The 22,297-nt window shown below is 51.7% G+C and overlaps 1 protein-coding gene across 1 annotated transcript in view; it reads right to left on the bottom strand.

Annotated features, from left to right (window-relative positions):
• The window catches only part of atp10a (ATPase phospholipid transporting 10A), a 308,521-nt gene that overhangs the window by 33,805 nt on the left and 252,419 nt on the right, over window positions 1–22,297 (bottom strand). Inside the window, exons 15-18 of the mRNA XM_038817916.1 lie at window positions 19,930–20,056; window positions 14,044–14,228; window positions 7,428–7,758; window positions 4,256–4,332 (exon numbers count right to left, since the gene is read on the bottom strand). Of these exons, the coding sequence (XP_038673844.1) occupies window positions 4,256–4,332; window positions 7,428–7,758; window positions 14,044–14,228; window positions 19,930–20,056 (720 nt within the window). The remainder of the gene's footprint in view (window positions 1–4,255; window positions 4,333–7,427; window positions 7,759–14,043; window positions 14,229–19,929; window positions 20,057–22,297) is intronic.

Raw genomic sequence — 22,297 nt, 5'->3', positions numbered from 1 at the left:
AAGTCTGAGAATACGCATGAACAGACTCAAAAACAGTTTCTATTACCAGACTCCTGAAAGACCCTCTTATGGACTGAGCTGATCTCTTCACACATCTTCTCTACTGAGTGGTACTACACTCCTGTATGCTTCACCTGATGCCTGTGTCTACAAATTTACATTGTGTGTTTTATGTTTGCTCGATGCATTTTCTTTTAATGTATGGAATGATCTGTCTGAACTGCACGCAGAACAATACTTTTCACTGTACCTCGGTACACGTGACAATAAACAAATCCAATCCAATTCAGCTGAGTGTTCGCAACTTAAACGTGGAAGCTAACCTGGTTGGTACAGAGGAATGCATGTCACTAAGAGACAATATGTAGATGATGAAAAGCATGGACAAATCCTTTGGGGACTCGAAGGGTACAGGGATGGGAACACTGGCCCTGGTTATGAAAGAATAAGCCCGAGAAGCTCCGAATGGTCACAGAATTGGAACGGATTACCCATAGAAGTGGATGTAGAATAGTACAGGGGTGGTTACTTGGCCATCAATTCTGGGCTGGCTCTTTTGAAAAGCAATCCATTTAGTCCCACTCCCAAGTTTTTTGACCACACCTCCCCATAGCCCTGATTTAGTTTTGCCTTCAAGTATTTGAGGACAATATTGCCACTTAATTCCTGTAACCGTGCTCCACCTGGGGCTGGTTTAGCTCACAAGGCTAAATCGCTGGCTTTTAAAGCAGACCAAGCAGGCCAGCAGCACGGTTCGATTCCCGTACCAGCCTCCCCGGATAGGCGCCGGAATGTGGCGACTAGGGGCTTTTCACAGTAACTTCATTGAAGCCTACTCGTGACAATAAGCGATTTTCATTTTCATTCATTTCACCTTCATACGCACTGCGAGCCAGCCAGCAGAATTAGTGCTGGTGACTGGGGCGAGTAGTAAAATAGGACGTCCAGTGGCGTAAAGCTGAGGTGCTATTAAAAGGTGAGGGAGCCGATTCTGAGGCAGGTACCTGGCAGGCAGGACTGCTCAGCCCTCACACACAGTAACACTCTGTAAAACCGTTCGTTTGCCCCTTAATCACTGCTGCCCAAGCTGTTCAAAACTCAGTCTTAAGGAGACTCCTGTCTGTTTGGGGTGGCAACAAAGAACAATACAGCACAGGTCCTTCAGTCCTCCAAGCTGTACGGGTCACGATACCAACCTTTGCTAAAACCCTCAGCACTTCCTTGTGCCGTATCCCTCTATACCCATCCTATCCATGCGTTTGCCAAGATGCCTTTTGAACGCCGTTAATGTATCTGCTTCCACAACCTCCCCTGGCAACGCATTCCAGGCACTCACCACCCTCTGCGTAAAAGACCTGCCTCGCACGTCTCCTCTAAACTTTGCCCCACAAACCTTAAACCTCTGCCCCCTGGTGACTGACCCCTCCACCTTTGGAAAGAGTGTCTACCCATCCACTCTATCCATGCCCCTCATAATCGTGTAAACCTCTATCAGGCCACATCTCAAACACTAACCCTTTAAATCCAGGCCTGCTTGTAAAAGGTTGCCCGGGTGCAAACTTAAACATATTTTCTTTTAAATAAAAAGCTGCTCGTGTCAAAAGAAACTGGACACCAGGCAAATGAAGTTCCCTCTCTGGTTACAAAATGACCAACGCACTGACACTGTAATCAGCGTGAAAATATCGCGGTATGCCGTCTGACCTCCTCCACTTAATGAAATCATATTTATATTCTGACATGTTAATTAAACTGTCAATGGGTAGATGTATGAAGAATGCAGAGCTGTATACAATTTACTTTAATTATTTCTACCAGGCGAGATCTTTTCAGTGAGTAAAGTTCTGAAACGAAGATCGCGTTATTGTAAAAAGCAGAGACCAGTTGGGTCGAAACTGTTGGTCGAGGTTAGCTCTGCAGCTGCCCCGATGATGAAAGAATGGGTTGGTAAATGCAGCGCCCGGTGTGGCCTTGAGCTACACAGACCAAAAACATCCAGATGTGGTCCCGTGTGGAATAACTTGACCTGAGCCAGGGTTTCAGAAAGCGCATTACAATGGATTTCACTGCCCGTGGTCCACGCGGGAGCTTGGCCACCAGCTGTGGAGGTTGTAGTGTGTGTAGGAGAGTTGACTTGGTCATGATGTGCCCCTTTGCTAAATAGCATAATGATGTTCACTCTCAAGGCTCACACACTGTTAGCCGTGCCTTCAACTGCCTTGGCCCTTAGCTCTTTAATACCTTTTTTAACCCTCTCGGTCTCTATCCCCACCTGTAAAATCCACCCCTTTGCTAAAGCTTTTAGTCACCTGTCCTAATAGTTCATGCGGCTCAACGTCACATTTTGCCTGATAACACTCCTGTGAAGTGGCTCGGGCTGCTTTACCATGTTAAAGCTGTTATATAATTGCAAGGTGTGACTTGGGCAAAGGAGCGAGTGCTGCCAGTGGTTCTGGGACAGTATCCCAGCAAAGTGCGTGCAGGAGCAGGGGGAAAGAAAACAAACATGCATTGAATAAAATAGGAGATTTATACCAGGACTGATGGGTACCTTTAAAATGCCCCCTCGCCACTGCACAAATTAACAGTCCTCTACCAATGACATTCACCGGTTTAACCCGGGGAGCTTGGATGGGGGGGTTCAGAGTATGGCGAAGGCGGGAATTGAGAGGATTGGGTTCCTGTTTGTAGTGGGGAGATTCCCTAGCTTGAGGGCGCTGGAGGAGAAGTTTGGGTTGGCAAGAGGGAACGAATTTAGATATTTACAGGTGTGGGACTTTCTGCGCAGGCAGGTATCATCCTTCCCACACCTGCCACTAAGGGGGGATTCAGGGTAAGGTAATGTCTAGGGGATGGGTGGGAGAGGGGAGCGTCTCGGACATCTACAAAGAACTCATGAGGGCAGAGGAGACACAGACCGAGGAGCTGAAGCGTAAATGGGAGGAGGAGCTAGGTGGTGAGATGGAGGGAGGATGGCTTATGGGCGGACGCGTTGAGCAGGGTCAACGCAACCGCGACTTGCGCCAGGCTCAGCTTGATCCAATTCAAGGTGGTCCACTGGGCTCACATGACAGTGGCCCGAATGAGTAGATTCTTTGGGGTGGAGGACAGGTGTGTAAAATGTGCGGGAGGACCAGCGAACCATGTCCACGTGTTCTGGGCGTGTCCAAAACGTACGGGACATTGGCAGGGGTTTGCGGCCATCATGTCCAGAGTTTTGAAAACAATGGTAGCAATGAGTCCAGGGGTGGCGATTTTTGGGGTGTCGGAATAACAGGGAATCCAGAAGAGGCAGATGTTCTGGCCTTTGCTTCCCTGGTAGCCTTGAGACGGATACTGCTAGCTTGGAGGGACTCAAAGGCCCCGAAGTCGGAGACCTGGCTAACTGACATGGCTAGCTTTCTCGGCCTAGATAAGACTAAGTTCGCCTTAGTGTAGAATAGGGGATCAATTAGGCGGGTCTTGGCGGGATGGGAGTCGGTGATTGCACTATGTTTATTGTTCTTTGCACACTGTTTTTATACTGTTGCTGTTTGTAATGCCAAAGGTACCTCATTAAAATTGTTTATTAAACAAAAAACAGTCCTCCACCAAAACAAAACCCATCGGATCATCAAGAAGGCATACGGCATGCTTGCCTTCATGGGTCAGGGAATTGAGTATAAAAATTGGCAAGTCATGCTGCAGCTGTACAGAATCTTAAAGTTACAGCACATTTGGAATATCGTGTACAATTCTGGTCACCACACTACCAGAAGGATATGGAGGCTTTGGAGAAGAGGTTTGCCAGGATGCTGCCTGGTCTGGAGAGTATTAGCTATGAGGAGAGGTTGGATAAACACGAACGGAGCTAGAGGGGTGGCCTGATAGAAGTTTACAAAATTATGAGTGGCATGGACAGAGTGGACAGTCAGACGCTTTTTCCCCAGGGTGTCAATTACAAGGAACATAGGTTTAATGTGCAAGGAGCAAAATTTAGAGCAGATGTGTGAGGCAATTTTTTGTTTTTTTTACACAGAGGGTGGTTAGTACCTGGAGCCCGCTGCCGGAGAAGGTAGTGAATCAGGCACAATTGTGAAAAGGCATCTTGCCGAAAGAATAGGATGGGAATAGAGGGATATGGACCCCGGAGCGTAGAAGGTTTTAGTTTAGACAGACATCATGGTCAAGCTTGGAGGGCCTGTTCCTGTGCTGTACTGTTTTTTGTTCTATTTGAGTATGTCAGAGGCAGATTTACAGAAAGTGTAATAATTACCTGCATCCCTTCCTGGCCAGAGATTCCCACTCCAACATCAGCAACCTGGATCATGCTCACGTCATTAGCCCCATCTCCTACAGTTAATGAAAAACATAACGTGACCATGTGTTTGCTTTCCAACTTTCAGCTAAACAGCCACATTTTAAAAAATTCTTTCATGGGATGTGGGCGTCACTGGGAAGGCCAACATCCGTTGCCCATCCCTAATTGCCCACGAGAAAGTGGTGGTGAGCCTCCTCCTTGAACCACTGCAGTCCATGTGGTGTAGATACATCAGCAGTGCTGCTAGGGGAGGGAGTTTCAGGATTTTGACCCAGCAAGAATGAAGGAACTGCGAGATATTTCTGAGATAGGGTGGTGTGTGGCTCGGAGGGGAATTTGCAGGTGGTGGCATTCCTATGTGTCTGCTGCCCACGTCCTTCTAGAAGGTAGGAGCTGTGGGTTTGGAAGGTGTTGTTGGAGGAGACTTGGTGAATTATTGCAGTACATCTTGTAGATGGTACACACAGCTGCCACTATGCATCAGTAATGGAAGGGAGTGCACGTTGAAAGTGTTGAATGTTCATCAAGTGGGCTGCTTTGTCCCGGATCTCCAGCTTCTCGAGTTGTTGGAGCTGCACTCACCTAGGCCAGTGGAGAGTATCCCATCACACTCCTGACTTGTGGGTTTTGGGAAGTCAGAAGGGCGAGTTACTTTCTTCAGAGTTCCCAGCCTCTGACCTGCTTTTGTAGCCACAGTATTTATATGGCTAGTCCAGTTCAGTTTCTGATCAATGGTTGTTGATAGTGGGGGGACTCAGCAATGGTAATACCATTGACCGTCAAGGAGAGATGGTAAGATTCTCTCCTGCTGGAGAGGGTCATTGACACCACACAAATGCCAGGCAGTGTTACTTTCCACTTATTACCCTAGCCCAAGCTGAATGTTACCCAACTCTTGCTGCATTTGGATAAGATGCCTCAGTATCTGAGGTATTGCGAATGGTGCTGAATATCAGTGATTGGGCTGAAGACACCACCCTGACAAACTCATCGTCATGATCTGGGACTGAGATGATTAAGCTCCAACAACCACAACCATGTCCCTTTGTGTTTGGTTATCCCCCAACCAGAGGAGATTCCCACCCCCCACGATTCCCACTGACTCCAGTTTTTGCAGGGCTTCTTGACGTCACACTGAGTCAAAAGCTGTTGTGATGTTAAGGGCAGTCACTTTCACCTCACCTCAGCTATTGTGCTCATGAATGCAAGTTGAGAGAGAACCGGGAGTTGGAACCAACAGATAGTGAAGTGCAGCAGATTGAGGCCCGATACTATGGAGGTGATTTGCACTTCAGCAGATTGTTAAAAAGAAAAATATACCGCTTAACTTGGCGCTTTACAGAGATAATCGGCCCGATCACAACTTAAATCTCGAGTGGAGTTTGCAAGGGCTGGACGTTGGCCCAATAGTTCTGAAGTCCTTGCAGCTATTGGGTAATGTACGGGGTTAGGCTATGTGATGCAGCAAAGCATTGGAGAATTTCTGCTATTTCTTTCAAATCAATTATTTTGGCAGCAAATTCTGGGCCATTATGAACACTTTGTGTCAGAGAGGTGAGACAACAGGTTGGTTTGTCACTCTCTTCAAAGTGTTTCTAAATTTCAGGCACTAACTACCTGCAGAAAATACCAAACATTCTATGGAGTCCATGATCAGCACCCTGGATCCAGGCATGGCTCCCTACATCAAGTCAGGTGGCGATCTGGATGTTCTGGCAACCTTCCAATAAAGTAGTCAAAGTCGCAGCCAATCGGGATGTTTTCCAGGAAATGTTTCGATTGGCCACTGTTACTGGGGAAGCCGGCCAATCAAATGTTGCCCCACAACCTGTTGGCTATGCAGCAGGATGAAAGGAGCCCAGGAGAGGATTGATAGTCTGCGAAGGTCAGGAATAGAATAAAGAACAGTACAGCAAAGGAACAGGCCCTTCGGCCCGCCAAGCCTGTGCCGATCATGATGCCCCAACTAAAAACAAAACATTCCGCCCTCACTCGGTCCGTATCCCTCTATTTCTGTGATTCATGAAAAACGAGTGACGGTTTCCATTGAGAATTTCATTGCAGTTCAAAGGCTGTGTGGTAGAAATGCTACTGAACATCCTTTCTGGTACAGGATGATCTTACTAATCACCATACCAGGATGATGCTGGGGATAAAAGGAAGTGTTAAATTACAGGGGGGCGTGGGGTTGCAGTTTAGCTCAGTTGGCTAGACAGCTAGTTTGTGATGCAGAGCGAAGACAGCAACGTGGGTTCAATTCCCCTGCCGGCTGAGGCTATTCATGAGGGCCCCCCGCCTTCTCAACCTTGTTCCGTTGCCTAAGGTGTGGTGATCCTCATGTTAAATCACCATCAGTCAGCTCTCCCCCTCAAAGGGGAAAGCAGCCTATGGTCATCTGGGACTATGCCTACTTTACCTTTACTTTAAATTACAAGGAGGAGCCTTGCATTCCACTGAGTCTGGAAGATTAAGAAGTTTCCAATAGGGCATTTAAGACGATTGAAGGTTTTACCAAGAGAGACAGAGGGATGACAGACAGAGAGACAGCACCCCCCCCACCTTCTCAAGGGCAATTAGGGATGGGCAATAAACGCTGGCCTAGCTAACGGCACTCACATCCCGTGAACAAATAACAGAAAAAAATTCCTCTGGTGGGAGTGTCCAGAGCGAAAACTAAACGGGAAAGCCATGCCGTTTAGGGGTGACGTCAGAAGTTTTGTCACACAACAGCTATTGGAAATCTGCAACCCCCTCCCTGCAAACAAACACTGAGATTGAGGGTCAGCTGAAAATGCCAAAATGGAGATTGAGAAGATTTTTGATCGGCAGAGGTATTAAGGCACACGGAGGTATGGAACCATGACAGGTAAACAGAGTTAAGATGCAGAACCTGTAGGCTGGGGATGCATTGACCTGAAAGGTTAACTTTCTCAGATGGAGGCAGAAGTATTTCCAGCATTTTCAGTTTCTTCCTACTCATCTTCCTTGTCTGTGCTTATTGGAAATAGGCTTATTCTGTTGGTGTTTTAGTATCTTAATGTATTGTTGCCAAAGTTTGGAGAAGTTGTGCGCTGAGTTAACATGTAATAGCATGCGGCTATGGTGGGGGAAAGAAATATATACTTGCCAATTGCCAAGGTCATGACCTTTAGCTTATCCCGGACCAGCTTGACCACCATACTTTTTTGCAACGGCGTGGAACGGCAGCACAACACTGACCGGCACCTTTGTGCTAATGCAAGAAACTTGTCCTCTAGCATCTTTTCCAACGCAAAGCTCAGAGTCTTCCCATCGACGACCAAGCTGAAGTTGGGCCGCAGAGTTGGCGAGGTCCCTGAAGTCCCGTTTGAAGGGATAAAGTCAACCGAGGGATTTTCTGCAAGACTGAAACGTGTGTTTGGAGGACTCTTTGAATCAATGTAGTTCAAGCACTGCTCCAGCAAAGCAGCACAGGCCTCCTGCCGAACAAAAAACAAGGCATAGAAACATTGCAGTGTGATGAGGCACAGGTCAAATATAATGTCAATAATGATAGTGATACTTTGCGCCCAACATCAGCTTCTGCATTAAGTTCCATCGCCTGGACTATTTTGAGTTCAGTAAGAAGTCTTACAACACCAGGTTAAAGTCCAACAGCTTTGTTTCGAATCACTAGCTTTCGGAGCACTGCTCCTTCCTCAGGTGAATGAAGAGTTAGGTTCCAGAAACATATATGTAGACAAAGTCAAAGATGCAATACGATTCTTTGAGAGCAGTATCAAAGTATTCAAGAAAACCTCGGCCTATTAAGAGTTCTTGAATACTTTGATACTGCTCTCAAAGTATCGTCTTGCATCTTTGACTTTGTCTACATAAATGTTTGACACAAGTTGATACAATCAAGAAAAATCTACTCATCCCCTTAAACAAACAAATCTTTGATTCTTTAGGGTCTATATACAGGAAGAACACAGCTCACATTTACCCTACAGGCCCCGTGTGCTCAAAGATCTTATTGTATTTGGTTTTCAATGCTTATTGGCCAACTTTCTGAGCAGGGGAACAGTCTATTCCATAGTTTACCAACTCTACCTGTCATATTCAGACTGGAGAATACCTTGTATTCAAATTGTAAGCAATAGCTATCATCGCCTGATTTAGCGCAGATCTTTTCAACATCCGTCTACGAACGCCTTTTTAAACATAATTTTAAAAGGTATGCATGACCCACTTTATTCTTTTCAACGAGAACAGATTTTGGGTACCTTCACTGCACTTTATAGTTCCCTGACTCCAGGCCAACAATAATAATTTATCTTGCCCGCTTTTGAATTCCTAACATCTGACATTTTTGTCAGTAATTGTTTTGATATATATGCCAATGTGAAAGAACAAAAAAATTCAAAATTGGACAAAGTCTTCCATATGTGATTTCACAGTGGTTTATAGATCAGTGACAGCCCCACAGAGGAACACTCAACACATTTATTTATTGACTGTCAAATTCTGCAAGTCTTAAAAAATGCTGTTAGTTAGGATCCTGCAAAGACAGAATCCATCTGCAGCAATTTACAGTCCAGCCTTGATTATTCACTCTTGCGCTATCAATGTTTGCAAATCGGATCAATGGGAGTTGGCGTCTTGCATCAGATTAAAGCTATTAATTGCTGTAACGTATACTTGTGCGGGGCAGCAGCGGGGCGAGGGGGCAGCAGCGGGCCGAGGGGGGCAGCTGCGGGGCAAGGGGGGCAGCAGCGGGACAAGGGGGGCAGCAGCGGGGCGAGGGGGGCAGCAGCGAGGGCGAGGGGGGGCAGCAGCAAGGGCGAGGGGGGGCAGCAGCGAGGGCGAGGGGGGCAGCAGCGAGGGCGAGGGGGGCAGCAGCGGGGCGAGGGGGGCAGCAGCGAGGCGAAGGGGGGCAGCAGCGGGGCGAGGGGGGCAGCAGCGGGGCGAGGGGGGGCAGCAGCGGGGGGAGGGGGGGGCAGCATCAGGGGAGGGGGGCAGCAGCGGGGCGAGGGGGCAGCAGCGGGGCGAGGGGGCAGCAGCGGGGCGAGGGGGGCAGCAGCGGGGCGAGGGGGGCAGCAGCGGGGCGAGGGGGGCAGCAGCGGGGGGAGGGGGGCAGCAGCGGGGTGAGGGGGGCAGCAGCGGGGCAAGGGGGGAGCAGCGGGGCGAGGGGGGCAGCAGCGGGGCAAGGGGGGCAGGGGCAGCAGCGGGGCGAGGGGGGCAGCAGCGGGGCGCGATGGCTGCAGCGGGGCGAGGGGGCAGCAGCGGGGTGAGGGGCAGGGGCAGCAGCGGGCGAGGGGGCAGCAGCGGGGCGAGGGGGGCAGCAGCGGGGCGAGGGGGGGCAGCAGCGGGGGGAGGGGGCAGCAGCGGGGCGAGGGGGCAGCAGCGGGGCGAGATGGCTGCAGCGGGGCGAGATGGCTGCAGCGGGGCGAGGGGGGCAGCAGCGGGACTAGGGGGGGCAGCAGCGGGGCGAGGCGGGCAGCAGCGGGGCAAGGGGGGCAGCAGCGGGGCGAGATGGCTGCAGCGGGGCGAGATGGCTGCAGCGGGGCGAGGGGGGCAGCAGCGGGGCAAGGGGGGCAGCAGCGGGGCGAGATGGCTGCAGCGGGGCGAGGGGGCAGCAGCGGGGCGAGGGGGGCAGCAGCGGGGCGACGGGGGCAGCAGCGGGGCGAGGGGGCAGCAGCGGGGCAAGGGGGCAGCAGCGGGGCGAGGGGGGCAGCAGCTGGGGGGGGGCAGCAGCGGGCGAGGGGGGCAGCAGCGGGGCAAGGGGCAGCAGCGGGGCGAGGGGGCAGCAGCGGGCGAGGGGGGCAACAGCGAGGCGAGGGGGGCAACAGCGAGGCGAGGGGGCAGCAGCGGGGTGAGGGGGCAGCTGCGGGCGAGGGGGGGCAGCGGGGCGAGGGGGGCAGCAGCGGGGCGAGGGGGGCAGCAGCGGGGCGAGGGGGCAGCAGCGGGTGAGGCAGGGGGCAGCAGCGGGGCGAGGGGGGCAGCAGCGGGCGAGGGGGGCAGCAGCGGGGCGAGGGGGGCAGCAGCGGGGCGAGGGGCAGGGGCAGCAGCGGGGCGAGGGGGCGGGGGCAGCAGCGGGGCGAGGGGGGGGCAGCAGCGGGGCGAGGGGGCGCAGCAGCAGCGGGGCCGAAGGGGGGCAGCAGCGGGGGCGAGGGGGGCAGCAGCGGGGCAGGGGGGCAGCAGCGGGGCGAGGGGGGGCAGCAGCGGGGCGAGGGGGGGCAGCAGCGGGGGAGGGGGCAGCAGCGGGGCGAGGGGGAGCAGCGGGGGGAGGGGGCAGCAGCGGGGGGAGGGGGGCAGCAGCGGGGCGAGGGGGCAGCAGCGGGGGGTATGGGGGGCAGCAGCGGGACTAGGGGCAGCAGCTGGGGGAGCGGGGGCAGCAACAGGGGGAGGGGGGGGCAGCAACAGGGGGAGGGGGGGCAGCAGCGGGGGGAGGGGGGCAGCAGCGGGGCGAGGGGGGCAGCAGCTGGGCGAGGGGGGCAGCAGCTGGGCGAGGGGGGCAGCAGCGGGGCGAGGGGGGCAGCAGCGGGGCGAGGGGGGGCAGCAGCGGGGCGAGGGGGGCAGCAGCGGGGCGAGGGGGGCAGCAGCGGGGCGAGGGGGGCAGCAGCGGGGCGAGGGGGGCAGCAGCGGGGCGAGGGGGGCAGCAGCGGGGCGAGGGGGGGGGCAGCAGCGGGGCGAGGGGGGCAGCAGCGGGGCGAGGGGGGCAGCAGCGGGGGGTATGGGGGGCAGCAGCGGGGGGTATGGGGGGCAGCAGCGGGGGGTATGGGGGGCAGCAGCGGGGCGAGGGGGGCAGCAGCGGGGGTATGGGGGGCAGCAGCGGGGCGAGGGGGGCAGCAGCGGGGCGAGGGGCAGCAGCTGGGGGAGGGGGCAGCAGCGGGGCGAGGGGGGGCAGCAGCTGGGGGAGGGAGCAGCAGCCGGGCGAGGGGGGCAACAGCGAGGCGAGGGGGGCAGCAGCGGGGTGAGGTGGCAGCAGCGGGGCAAGGGGGGGCAGCAGATGGGCGAGGGGGCAGCAGCGGGGCGAGGGGGGCAGCAGCGGGGCAAGGGGGGGCAGCAGCGGGGCGAGGGGGCAGCAGCGGGGCGAGGGGGGCAGCAGCGGGGCGAGGGGGGCAGCAGCGGGGCGAGGGGGGAAGCAGCGGGGCGAGGGGGGAAGCAGCGGGGCGAGGGGGGAAGCAGCGGGGCGAGGGGGGCAGCAGCGGGGCGAGGGGGCAGCAGCGGGGCGAGGGGGGCAGCAGCGGGGCGAGGGGGGCAGCAGCGGGGCGAGGGGGGCAGCAGCGGGGCGAGGGGGGGCAGCAGCGGGGCGAGGGGTGCAGCAGCGGGGCGAGGGGGGCAGCAGCGGGGCGAGGGGGGCAGCAGCGGGGCGAGGGGGAAAGCAGCGGGGCGAGGGGGGCAGCAGCGGGGCGAGGGGGGCAGCAGCGGGGCGAGGGGGGCAGCAGCGGGGCGAGGGGGGGCAGCAGCGGGGCGAGGGGGGCAGCAGCGGGGCGAGGGGGGCAGCAGCGGGGCGAGGGGGGCAGCAGCGGGGCGAGGGGGGCAGCAGCGGGGCGAGGGGGGCAGCAGCGGGGCGAGGGGGGCAGCAGCGGGGCGAGGGGGGCAGCAGCGGGGCGAGGGGGGCAGCAGCGGGGCGAGGGGGGCAGCAGCTGGGGGAGGGGGCAGCAGCGGGGCGAGGGGGCAGCAGCTGGGGGAGGGAGCAGCAGCTGGGCGAGGGGGGCAACAGCGAGGCGAGGGGGCAGCAGCAGGGTGAGGGGGCAGCTGCGGAGCGAGGGGGGCAGCAGCGGGGCGAGGGGCAGCAGCGGGGTGAGGGGCAGGGGGCAGCAGCGGGGTGAGGGGCAGGGGGCAGCAGCGGGGCGAGGGGGGGCAGCAGCGGGGCGAGGGGGGCAGCAGCGGGGCGAGGGGGGGCAGCAGCGGGGCGAGGGGGGGCAGCAGCGGGGCGAGGGGGGGCAGCAGCGGGGCGAGGGGGGGCAGCAGCGGGGCGAGGGGGGCAGCAGCGGGGCGAGGGGGGGCAGCAGCGGGGGGTATGGGGGGCAGCAGCGGGGCGAGGGGGCAGCAGCGGGGCGAGGGGGGCAGCTGCGGGGTGAGGGGGGCAGCAGCGGGGCATGGGGGGCAGCAGCGGGGGGTATGGGGGGCAGCAGCGGGGGGTATGGGGGGCAGCAGCGGGGAGTATTGTGGGCAGCAGCGGGGGGTATGGGGGGCAGCAGCGGGGCGAGGGGGGGCAGCAGCGGGGCATGGGGGGCAGCAGCGGGGGGTATGGGGGGCAGCAGCGGGGGGTATGGGGGCAGCAGCGGGGGGTATGGGGGGCAGCAGCGGGGGGTATGGGGGGCAGCAGCGGGGGGTATGGGGGGCAGCAGCGGGGCGAGGGGGGCAGCAGCGGGGCGAGGGGGGCAGCAGCGGGGGGATGAGGGCAAATGAAAATGATGTCACCTCTTTTTAAAATAAATTTAGAGTACTCAATTCATTGTTTCCATTTAAGGGGCAATTTAGTGTGGCCAATCCACCTATCCTGCACACCATTGGGTTGTGGGGTGGTGGGGGTGGGGGAGAGAGAGAGAGAGAGAGAGAGAGAGAGTGAGAGTGAGAGACCCACACTGATACGGGGAGAATGTACAAACTCCACAGAGACAGTGACCCAGGCCCGGGATCTCGACGGCATGAGCCAGCAATGCCAACCACTGCGCCACCCCTCATGTCACCCTTTAAATGTGATCTCACTGACAGGCAGGTGAGCGGACGATGATGAGTGTGTGTTAGGCCCTGTCCGACAGCAAAGCCTGGTCTCCAGTCGTCTCGGATTTCCCTGTAACTGTGCCAAGACCTCGCTCCGCCGGGACCAGGGACCCCACGTTAAAAGAATCCACGCACAGGCATCTTCCACCCCCATCCTAACCTGCCCACCCCACGCAAATGAATTTCGGGACTTGGAATGTCAAGGCCCTAATGGACAACCCCAATAGCAGTCACCACAGAACCCACCTCCCCGGACTGGAAGCAAGTAATAATAATCATAATAATAATTTTTATTAGTGTCACAAGTTGGCATACATTAACACTGCAATGCAGTTACTGTGAAATTCCCCTAGTTGCCACATTCCGGCGCCTGTTCAGATACAGAGAGAGAATTCACCTAACAGCTTGCCTTTCGGGACATTTCATCCTAGACGCTGAGGACCTGCCCTGGAAGAAGGAGGGTGCGCACATCTTAACATCTGCAGCACTTCAAGACCACAAATCGAAAATCTTGCAAATTTATTTACTAAACTACCAGTTCTGCATGACTTTTATGTAATCCCACCACATACTGATCCAAGTGATGCTTCCGAGGACAAGCCTTTCCTTTCGCTGAAAAGAAATCTGAATTTTACACTTCAATCGTTACCAAACGCAAATCACTACTTAACTGATGTCAGAAAACCTTCCCCACATCCAGGCAACCTTCACCTGACAACCTTTCCAATACACACATCCCGTGAATTTTGGGGGTTGCAAATAAAAATGAACGGGTCGTAGGGAATCAGGCAGGTTTGCAATTTCTCTCGCCCGTTAAGATTTTTCACCCATGACAGTGAAAAGCTGCCATCGCTCACAATGCAGATGATTCTTTTAAAAAAAAAAATTGCAACACTGCCAAACTGGTGCATTCATAATAAACAGAGGAGACATTAGCTTTCATTTTCCGGCACAGCTTTTCAGATTTTGGTTTGATGAGATGGTGCTCTTGAGGTTATAAACCCGCCGGAAAATCCATTTCAGGCTCTGCTCACTAGAATCGTGCTCACCTGAGATTCTGCATTCAAGGTAAGGATCTCCTCGTCTCGCCCGAGGAGTTTGCAGGAGTGAGCGATATTGATTGCTGTCTCCTGCTTATCGCCGGTGAGAACCCATATCTGTAAAGCAGCTTTTCGCAGATTTGCTATCGTTTCGGGGACCCCGTCCTGCAAACGGTCTTCGATGCCCGTTGCTCCTAAACAGATTGAAGGAGGATAGAAAAGTGAGAGGATTCACACAATCGTGGCAGTAAAACGGGATCAAAACTGACCCGTAATCATACAGAAGTTCCAGGTGCGTGACCCAGGTAGTCCGTGGAGTCTGTACCACTGGAGAATGTGCACACCGCAAAGTCTCAGAAAATGGTCATTCGTTTGAAGCTTCCCTCATTACTATTCTATATGAAGCCGACTGAAGCATTTCTTTCCACTTGGTTAAAGTTACAGGGTGGAATTTTGCCATCCCCCCCTGCAAACGAGTGTGGCAGCGGGCAGGAAAAGCAGTGTAGAAGCCACTGGAATCAAAAGGCGGTTTTCTCCACCGTATTGTCAGGAACATAGCGCAAAAAACTTGAAGGTGCGGGTCCCACGCTGCCAGGGTGGGCTGCTTTGTTTTTTTAAAGATCGGTAGAGTGCTCTTTCGGAGCGTCGGTGCAGACCCGATCGGGCCGAATGGCTGTCTTCTGCATTGCAGGGATTCTACAGACCTATGAATAGGCCGTATGGCCTTTCAAGTCTGCTCTGCCACTCGATATCAACATGGTTGATATTCTAACTTCCTGCACTATTCCCGTATCCTTCAATTCCTTTATAGTATCCAAAAATCTATCCATCTCGTCTTGAATACGCTCACAAGCCTCTGAGGTAGAGAATTCCAAAGTTCTACGACCCCGAGTGGAAAGGTCTCCTAATTGGAGTCCTACATTTTTCTGAGATTGTGACCATACATCTACTCAAGTAGATCAAGTCCCTCAAGAATTTTGTAGCTATCAATGAGATCACCTCTCATTCTTTTAAACTTGAGGCATATCTGCCTCGCCTGCTCAATGTCCCCCCAAATTAATCTAGTGAATCTTTGTTGTAGTCACGCTGGGGACAACTATGTCCTTCCTTAGGTAAGGAGACCAAACTGTACACAGTACTTGAGATGTGCCTCACAAGGCCCTATTCAACTCCAGTAAGGCTTCTTCACTCGTATACTTCAATCACTTTGCAATAAAGGCAGTCAGACCATTCACTTTCTTAATTGTTTGCTGTATCTGCATATGATGTGTGCACTAACACCCAGATCCCTCCAAGTACCACTCCCCATTTCTTTCTCACCATTCAAAACAACAATTCTGCTTTTCTATTCCTCTTCAGAGGTGGCCAGTTCACACTTCACCATATTATACTCCACCAGCCATGTTCTTGCCCGCCCACCAGTGCACAGCTCGTTCCAAACTGCAAATCGGAAAAATACCCATTTATTCTGTTTTCTGTCCATTAACCAATCCTTGATTCACATTGATATATTACCCTCAAATTTTCGGTGCCAATTACATCCTCTAACATCCATCAAATCCTTTCACAAATCTGCTTATTCATATCACACATTAAGTCCTCTATTACCACCTTCCTAATAACATATACCGGCATTTAGAACATAAGAACTAGGAGCAGGAGTAGGCCATCTGGCCCCTCGATCCTGCTCCGCCATTCAATGAGATCATGGCTGATCTTTTGTGGACTCAGCTCCACTTTCCGGCCCGAACACCATAACCCTTAATCCCTTTATTCTTCAAAAAACTATCTATCTTTACCTAAAAACATGTAATGAAGGAGCCTCAACTGCTTCACTGGGCAAGGAATTCCATAGATTCACAACCCTTTGGGTGAAGAAGTTCCTCCTAAACTCAGTCCCAAATCTACTTCCCCTTATTTTGAGGCTATGTCCCCTAGTTCTGCTTTCACCTGCCAGTGGAAACAACCTGCCCGCATCTATTCTATCTATTCCCTTCATAATTTTAAATGTTTCTATAAGATCCCCCCTCATCCTTCTAAATTCCAACGAGTACAGTCCCAGTCTACTCAACCTCTCCTCATAATCCAACCCCTTCAGCTCTGGGATTAACCTAGTGAATCTCCTCTGCACACCCTCCAGTGCCAGTACGTCCTTTCTCAAGTAAGGAGACCAAAACTGAACACAATACTCCAGGTGTCGCCTCACTAACACCTTATACAATTGCAACATAACCTCCCTAGTCTTAAACTCCATCCCTCTAGCAATGAAGGACAAAATTCCATCTGCCTTCTTAATCACCTGTTGCACCTGTAAACCAACCTCTGTGACTCATGCACTAGCACACCCAAGTCTCTCTGCACAGCGGCATGCTTTAATATTTTATTGTTTAAATAATAATCCTGTTTGCTGTTATTCCTACCAAAATGGATAACCTCACATTTGTCAACATTGTATTCCATCTGCCAGACCCTAGCCCATTCACTTAACCTATCCAAAACCCTCTGCAGACTTCCAGTATCCTCTGCACTTTTCGCTTTACCACTCATCTTAGTGTCATCTGCAAACTTGGACACATTGCCCTTGGTCCCCAACTCCAAATCATCTATGTAAATTGTGAACAATTGTGGGCCCAACACGGATCCCTGAGGGACACCACTAGCTACTGATTGCCAACCAGAGAAACACCCATTATTCCCCACTCTTTGCTTTCTATTAATTAACCAATCCTCTATCCATGCTACTACTTTACCCTTAATGCCATGCATCTTTATCTTATGCAGCAACCTTTTGTGTGGCACTTTGTCAAAGGCTTTCTGGAAATCCAGATATACCACATCCATCGGCTCCCCGTTATCTACTGCACTGGTAATGTCCTCAAAAAATTCCACTAAATTAGTTAGGCATGACCTGCCCTTTATGAACCCATGCTGCGTCTGCCCAATGGGACAATTTCTATCCAGATGCCTCGCTATTTCTTCCTTGATGATAGATACCAGCATCTTCCCTACTACTGAAGTTAAGCTCACTGGCCTATAATTTCCTGCTTTCTGCCTACCTCCTTTTTTAAACAGTGGTGTCACGTTTGCTAATTTCCAATCCACCGGGACCACCCCAGAGTCTAGTGAATTTTGGTAAATTATCACTAGTGCATCTGCAATTTCCCTAGCCATCTCTTTTAGCACTCTGGGATGCATTCAATCAGGGCCAGGAGACTTGTCTACCTTTAGCCCCATTAGCTTGCCCATCACTCCCTCCTTAGTGATAACAATCCTCTCAAGGTCCTCACCTGTCATAGACTCATTTCTATCAGTCGCTGGCATGTTATTTGTGTCTTCCACTGTGAAGACCAACCCAAAATACCTGTTCAGTTCCTCAGCCATTTCCTCATTTCCTATTATTAAAACTCCCTTCTCATCCTCTCAAGGACCAATATTTACCTTAGCCACTCTTTTTTGTTTTATATATTTGCCCTATTGCTGTAGCACAGTGGATAGTACTGTCGCTTCACAGCGCCAGGGACTCTGGTTCGATTCCCGGCATGGGTCACACTCGGTGTGGAGTCTGCACGTTCTCCCCGTGTCTGTGTGGGTTTCCTCCGGGTGCTCCAGTTACCTGGCAGAGGTCCCGAAAGACGTTAGATGAATTGGGCATTCAGAATTCTCCCTCAGTGTACCCTAACAGGCGAGTGAGTGTGGCGACGAGGGGATTTTCTTCATTGCAGTACTGATGTAAGCCTATTTGTGACACTAATAAAGATTATTATTAGTGATATCAGGCTAACTGGCCTACACCTCCACCCGGTTCCTCGCTCCCCCCTTCTCGAAAGGCAGGGTTATTGTTCCTAACTTACAATCCGCGTGGACTGTTCTGGGAATCGACAGATGGCTGAAACCTGAGGAAATTAGGTGTCACTTGTGTTACTGTGAGCCCTGAGGATGTGGAAGGTAAAACGCACACCCTGATCGATGCAAAAACACTGGGCAAGCTGTACACTCAGACTTGACATAAACTCAGTTTTGGAAGGTACGCACCATATCTGATGCACCGAGAAGAGCAGTTGTTTTTGCCCGAGTTGGCACTTAACAGTGCTACGCAAAAGGTCAGATTAGTACTTACAGGTCTGATGCAGAGGGGTCAGACAAAATTATGAATTCCAAGGACAAAGCTTTCAAATTCATACCGTCACCCAAACCCAAGAGTGTAGTTCTAACCTTGACCACACTCTCATCCATCTTCAGCTTCAACAAAGGTTGAATTTTCCCACTGGAATTCCTAAATTACATTACGGATGCTAAATTCTCCTTATCACAACCACCTACCAACATCATGGCAGATGCGATTTATCATATAACCATCTGATGTGATGATACTTAAAAAAAAAAGGACTGTGGTGTTAAAGGGAAGGAACATTTTACTAAAAACACTAATAGCTTATGGTAACTGTATAAACCCTCGCCATTCCCTTGTCGGGCTACTACAGATTAAGCTTAAATATATTTTATAGGCACTATTGAAATACGTTAACTTCCTAATTCAAGTACCAATAACAGCTCACGCTTGACTTAGTTTACAACGGAGCACCCACAAGTTCCAGATTGTAGGAAAGTCCTTTTTAAATTAATTGATTTTTCAAGAAAAGTCAGCTGGCTGTGCAATTTAAGAGATTCCCAGCTACATTGTGTGAACAAAGTCACAAATATTTCTCCATATTGTGCAGTGATGATGTACTTCATCCCGGACTATCACTCCACGAGTTTGTCATCATTACACATTAACCTGTACCAATTGCAAAACCAATCAAAAAAAAGCTGCATTTTCCAGCTAATAGTAATTATTATTATTGTCACACATAAGCTTGCAATAACACTGCAATGAAGTTACTGTGAAAAGCATCCAAGTCACCGCACTCCGGCACCTGTTCGGGTACACAGAGGGAGAATTCAGAATGTCCAGTTTCACCTACCGGCACGTCTTTCGGGACTTGCGGGAGGAAACCAGAGCACCCGGAGGAAACCCACACAGACACGGGAAGAACGTGCAGGCTCCGCACAGTGACCCAAGCGGGAATTGAACCTGGGACCCAGGCGCTGTGAAGCAACAGTGCTAACCAATATGCTACCATGCCGCTCATGATTTCCTTGGGGTACAAAGATCAACAACTCACTTTGATCTACTGTCAACCTTTTAACGTTATTTTATGTTTAGCTGTCAGCTTGATGCAAGCGGCCAGTATAGTGTCATAATTCACGGGCTGAATGGACTCCTTTCCGTGCTGCCGTGGCTCCGTGCTGCGGTGCACAGATTTGATTTTTCTTTAAAAGCCGGAAAGACGCAAGCTCAGTTTAGTAACACGAAGTTACAATCTGCTCGTAAAATTTGAAAGTTTATGAAAATTAGGCCAAACTGCCAGAGTCTGCACACTTGTTAAATGAAAGTCCAGTGACACAAATGTACTGAATTCTGTAAAAAGGTGCTAACTACAAACCTGTGGGGTTGACTCTGACATGGGAAAGCGCAGTGTCTGAGCTACACTTCAGTACAATCACCTTGTCTCTATTGCTCAAGCAGTGACAGTGCAGTGTCAACACAGCTGGGCAAATAATGGTCTTAATGCACCCAGTAAGAATGAATTTATTTCTGTGTGCTGTGCAAACATCTGCTTTTACCTAATTGATGTAGTTTATTATCTAGAGGTTACCCTTTTCTCTGAAGCGCTATTAATGATAGTCAACTTGGTGGAAAAGCCCCATACATTATAGTTTCTCCAGAGATGCAACATTTCAAAGATAAACATGTGGTAGTTTTTGCCAACTGCTTGTTTTTAGGACCCAATGCATCACAGCACAGATGTGCTTATCTAAGGCCTTTGATACCACCCGAGGGTTAGTCCATACCTAACAGCTGAAGGTCAGTCTCCAGTCGCACGGCTGACTGGAACAGCAATTCATCTCTGTTTTCGACCGAAGACTCTGCTTCCAAGTGATCTTCCAGCCAACGTGCGTATTCTTCCTTACGCAAGACCTGAAATAACGAGGCCAGGTTTAAAAAAACACACAATGAAGCCCCACAAATTATTTAAGCTCTTTTTAAAACAAGCCATACTCATAAATTATAGTTCAGACTTCAAAATAGTGCAACTGGCCAACATATAGCAACGCAACAGGAATCAAATTTAGGGGCAGCACGGTAGCATGGTGGTTAGCATAAATGCTTCACAGCTCCAGGGTCCCAGGTTCGATTCCCGGCTGGGTCACTGTCTGTGTGGACTCTGCACGTCCTCCCCGTGTGTGCGTGGGTTTCCTCCGGGTGCTCCGGTTTCCTCCCACAGTCCAAAGATGTGCGGGTGAGGTGGATTGGCCATGATAAATTGCCCTTAGTGTCCTAAAGAATAAGGTTAACCGTGGGGGGGGTTGTTGGGTTAAGGGCATGGGGTGAATATGTGGGTTTGAGTGGGGTGATCATTGCTCGGCACAACATCGAGGGCCGAAGGGCCTGTTCGGTGCTGTACTGTTCTAAATCTAAAATGTAAAACACACTTAAAAACATCTAAGGACACTGTTTATCCTGTAGGTGTGAAGTTTGAAATTGTTAGAATAATGTTGACGCCAGACTAGATTCCTACCATTTCTTAGCCAGAGTTTAGAACATAGGGCAGCATGGTGGCACAGTGGTTAGCACAGTTGCCTCACAGCTCCAGGGTCCCAGGTTCAATTCCAGCCTCGAGTGACTGTGTGTGGAGTTTGCGCACTTTCTCCCCGTGTCCTCGTGGGTTTCTTCCGGGTGCTCTGGTTTCCTCCCAAAGATGTGCAGGTTAGGTGGACTGGCCATGCTAAATTGCCCCTTAGTGTCCAAAAGGTTAGGTGAGCCTATGGGGATAAGGTGGGGGCTTGGACCTAGTTAGGATATTCAGAGGGTCAGTGCAGACTCGATGGGCCTCCTTCTACGCTGTAGGGTTGCTATGGCTTGGCTGTAGAGCGCTTTGGGATGCCCTGCTGTTGTGAAAGGCGGTACAGGAATAGCGTGTTTAAAAATTCTCCTTCTCTTTGCACTTTGCAGCCGAAGAACAACTGGGGAGTCTCCCGCTGTCGTGGTGAGAATTTAAACACCGGCCGGTATCGTTAAGGCAGGTTAACCAGTCATTATCGCAATGCCACTTATGGGACAATGCTGCGGACCAGCAGTGTTTAAGGTCTGGTTTAGCACACTGGGCTAAATCGCTGGCTTTTAAAGCAGACCAGGGCAGGCCAGCAGCACGGTTCAATTCCTGTACCAGCCTCCCCGAACAGGCGCCGGAACGTGGCGACTAGGGGCTTTTCACAGTAACTTAATTGAAGCCTACTCGTGATAATAAGCGATTCTAATTTCATTTCAATTAACACAATAAAAACAGCGGCCGCACTTCAACAGAGAGGTCGAGGGAGGAAATTCTAGAGCTGAACGAATGTCCAGCAAAAGGTGGGCAATTAAAAATCGGGGATGCTCCAGAGGCCCAGAATGAGAGGACCACAGATATCTTAGCGTTTCTGGATGATTTGCGTGCCGTCAGTACATCAGTTTATTTATGCAATATTAAAAGTTGAATTATCAGGGTATGTGCACAAGATTAGCAAGGCCAGACTTTTAGTGTCTGCCCTTAGTTGCTCTCAAGAAGGTGGCGATGGGCTTGCTGCAGTCTGTGCAGTGAACATTCCGCTTGTTTGGAAGATCCAGGTTCGGCTTTTTAGGGACTTTCCCTTATGAATCACAACCTTGGGAAGCAAAGCAACTCATTCATTCTCTCTTGATTGATTCTGGACAGCAGAATAAAGCTACATGCAAAGGAATTTTCCATGACAGAAATGCTCTGGAACCGAGCCACTCTTGGGCCAGGTTTCCAAACAAAATATCTTTTTTTTTTTTTAAATCCTTTCTTCTGTGGTGATTTTAACAATTCACAGTTTTTAGAGCAGTTACGGGGATAGGGGAAAGAAAGGTTTCCGATTGAAAGGCAAAAAGAAGTGTATCATAGAATTTACAGTGCAGAAGGAGGCCATTCGGCCCATCGAGTCAGCACCGGCTCTTGGAACGAGCACCCTATCCAAGGTCAACACCTCCACCCTATCCCCACAACACAGTAGCCCATCCCAACACTAAGGGCAATTTTGGACACTAAGGGCAATTTATCATGGCCAATCCAATTAACCTGCACATCTTTGGACTGTGGGAGGAAACCGGAGCACCCGGGAGGAAACCCACGCACACACGGGGAGGATGTGCAGACTC

This window comes from Scyliorhinus canicula, chromosome 14 (genome assembly GCF_902713615.1).
Source record: "Scyliorhinus canicula chromosome 14, sScyCan1.1, whole genome shotgun sequence".
Lineage (NCBI taxonomy): Eukaryota > Metazoa > Chordata > Chondrichthyes > Carcharhiniformes > Scyliorhinidae > Scyliorhinus > Scyliorhinus canicula.
The sequence above is the reverse complement of the archived record's forward strand: the minus strand, read 5'-3'. Positions and strand labels throughout refer to the sequence as shown.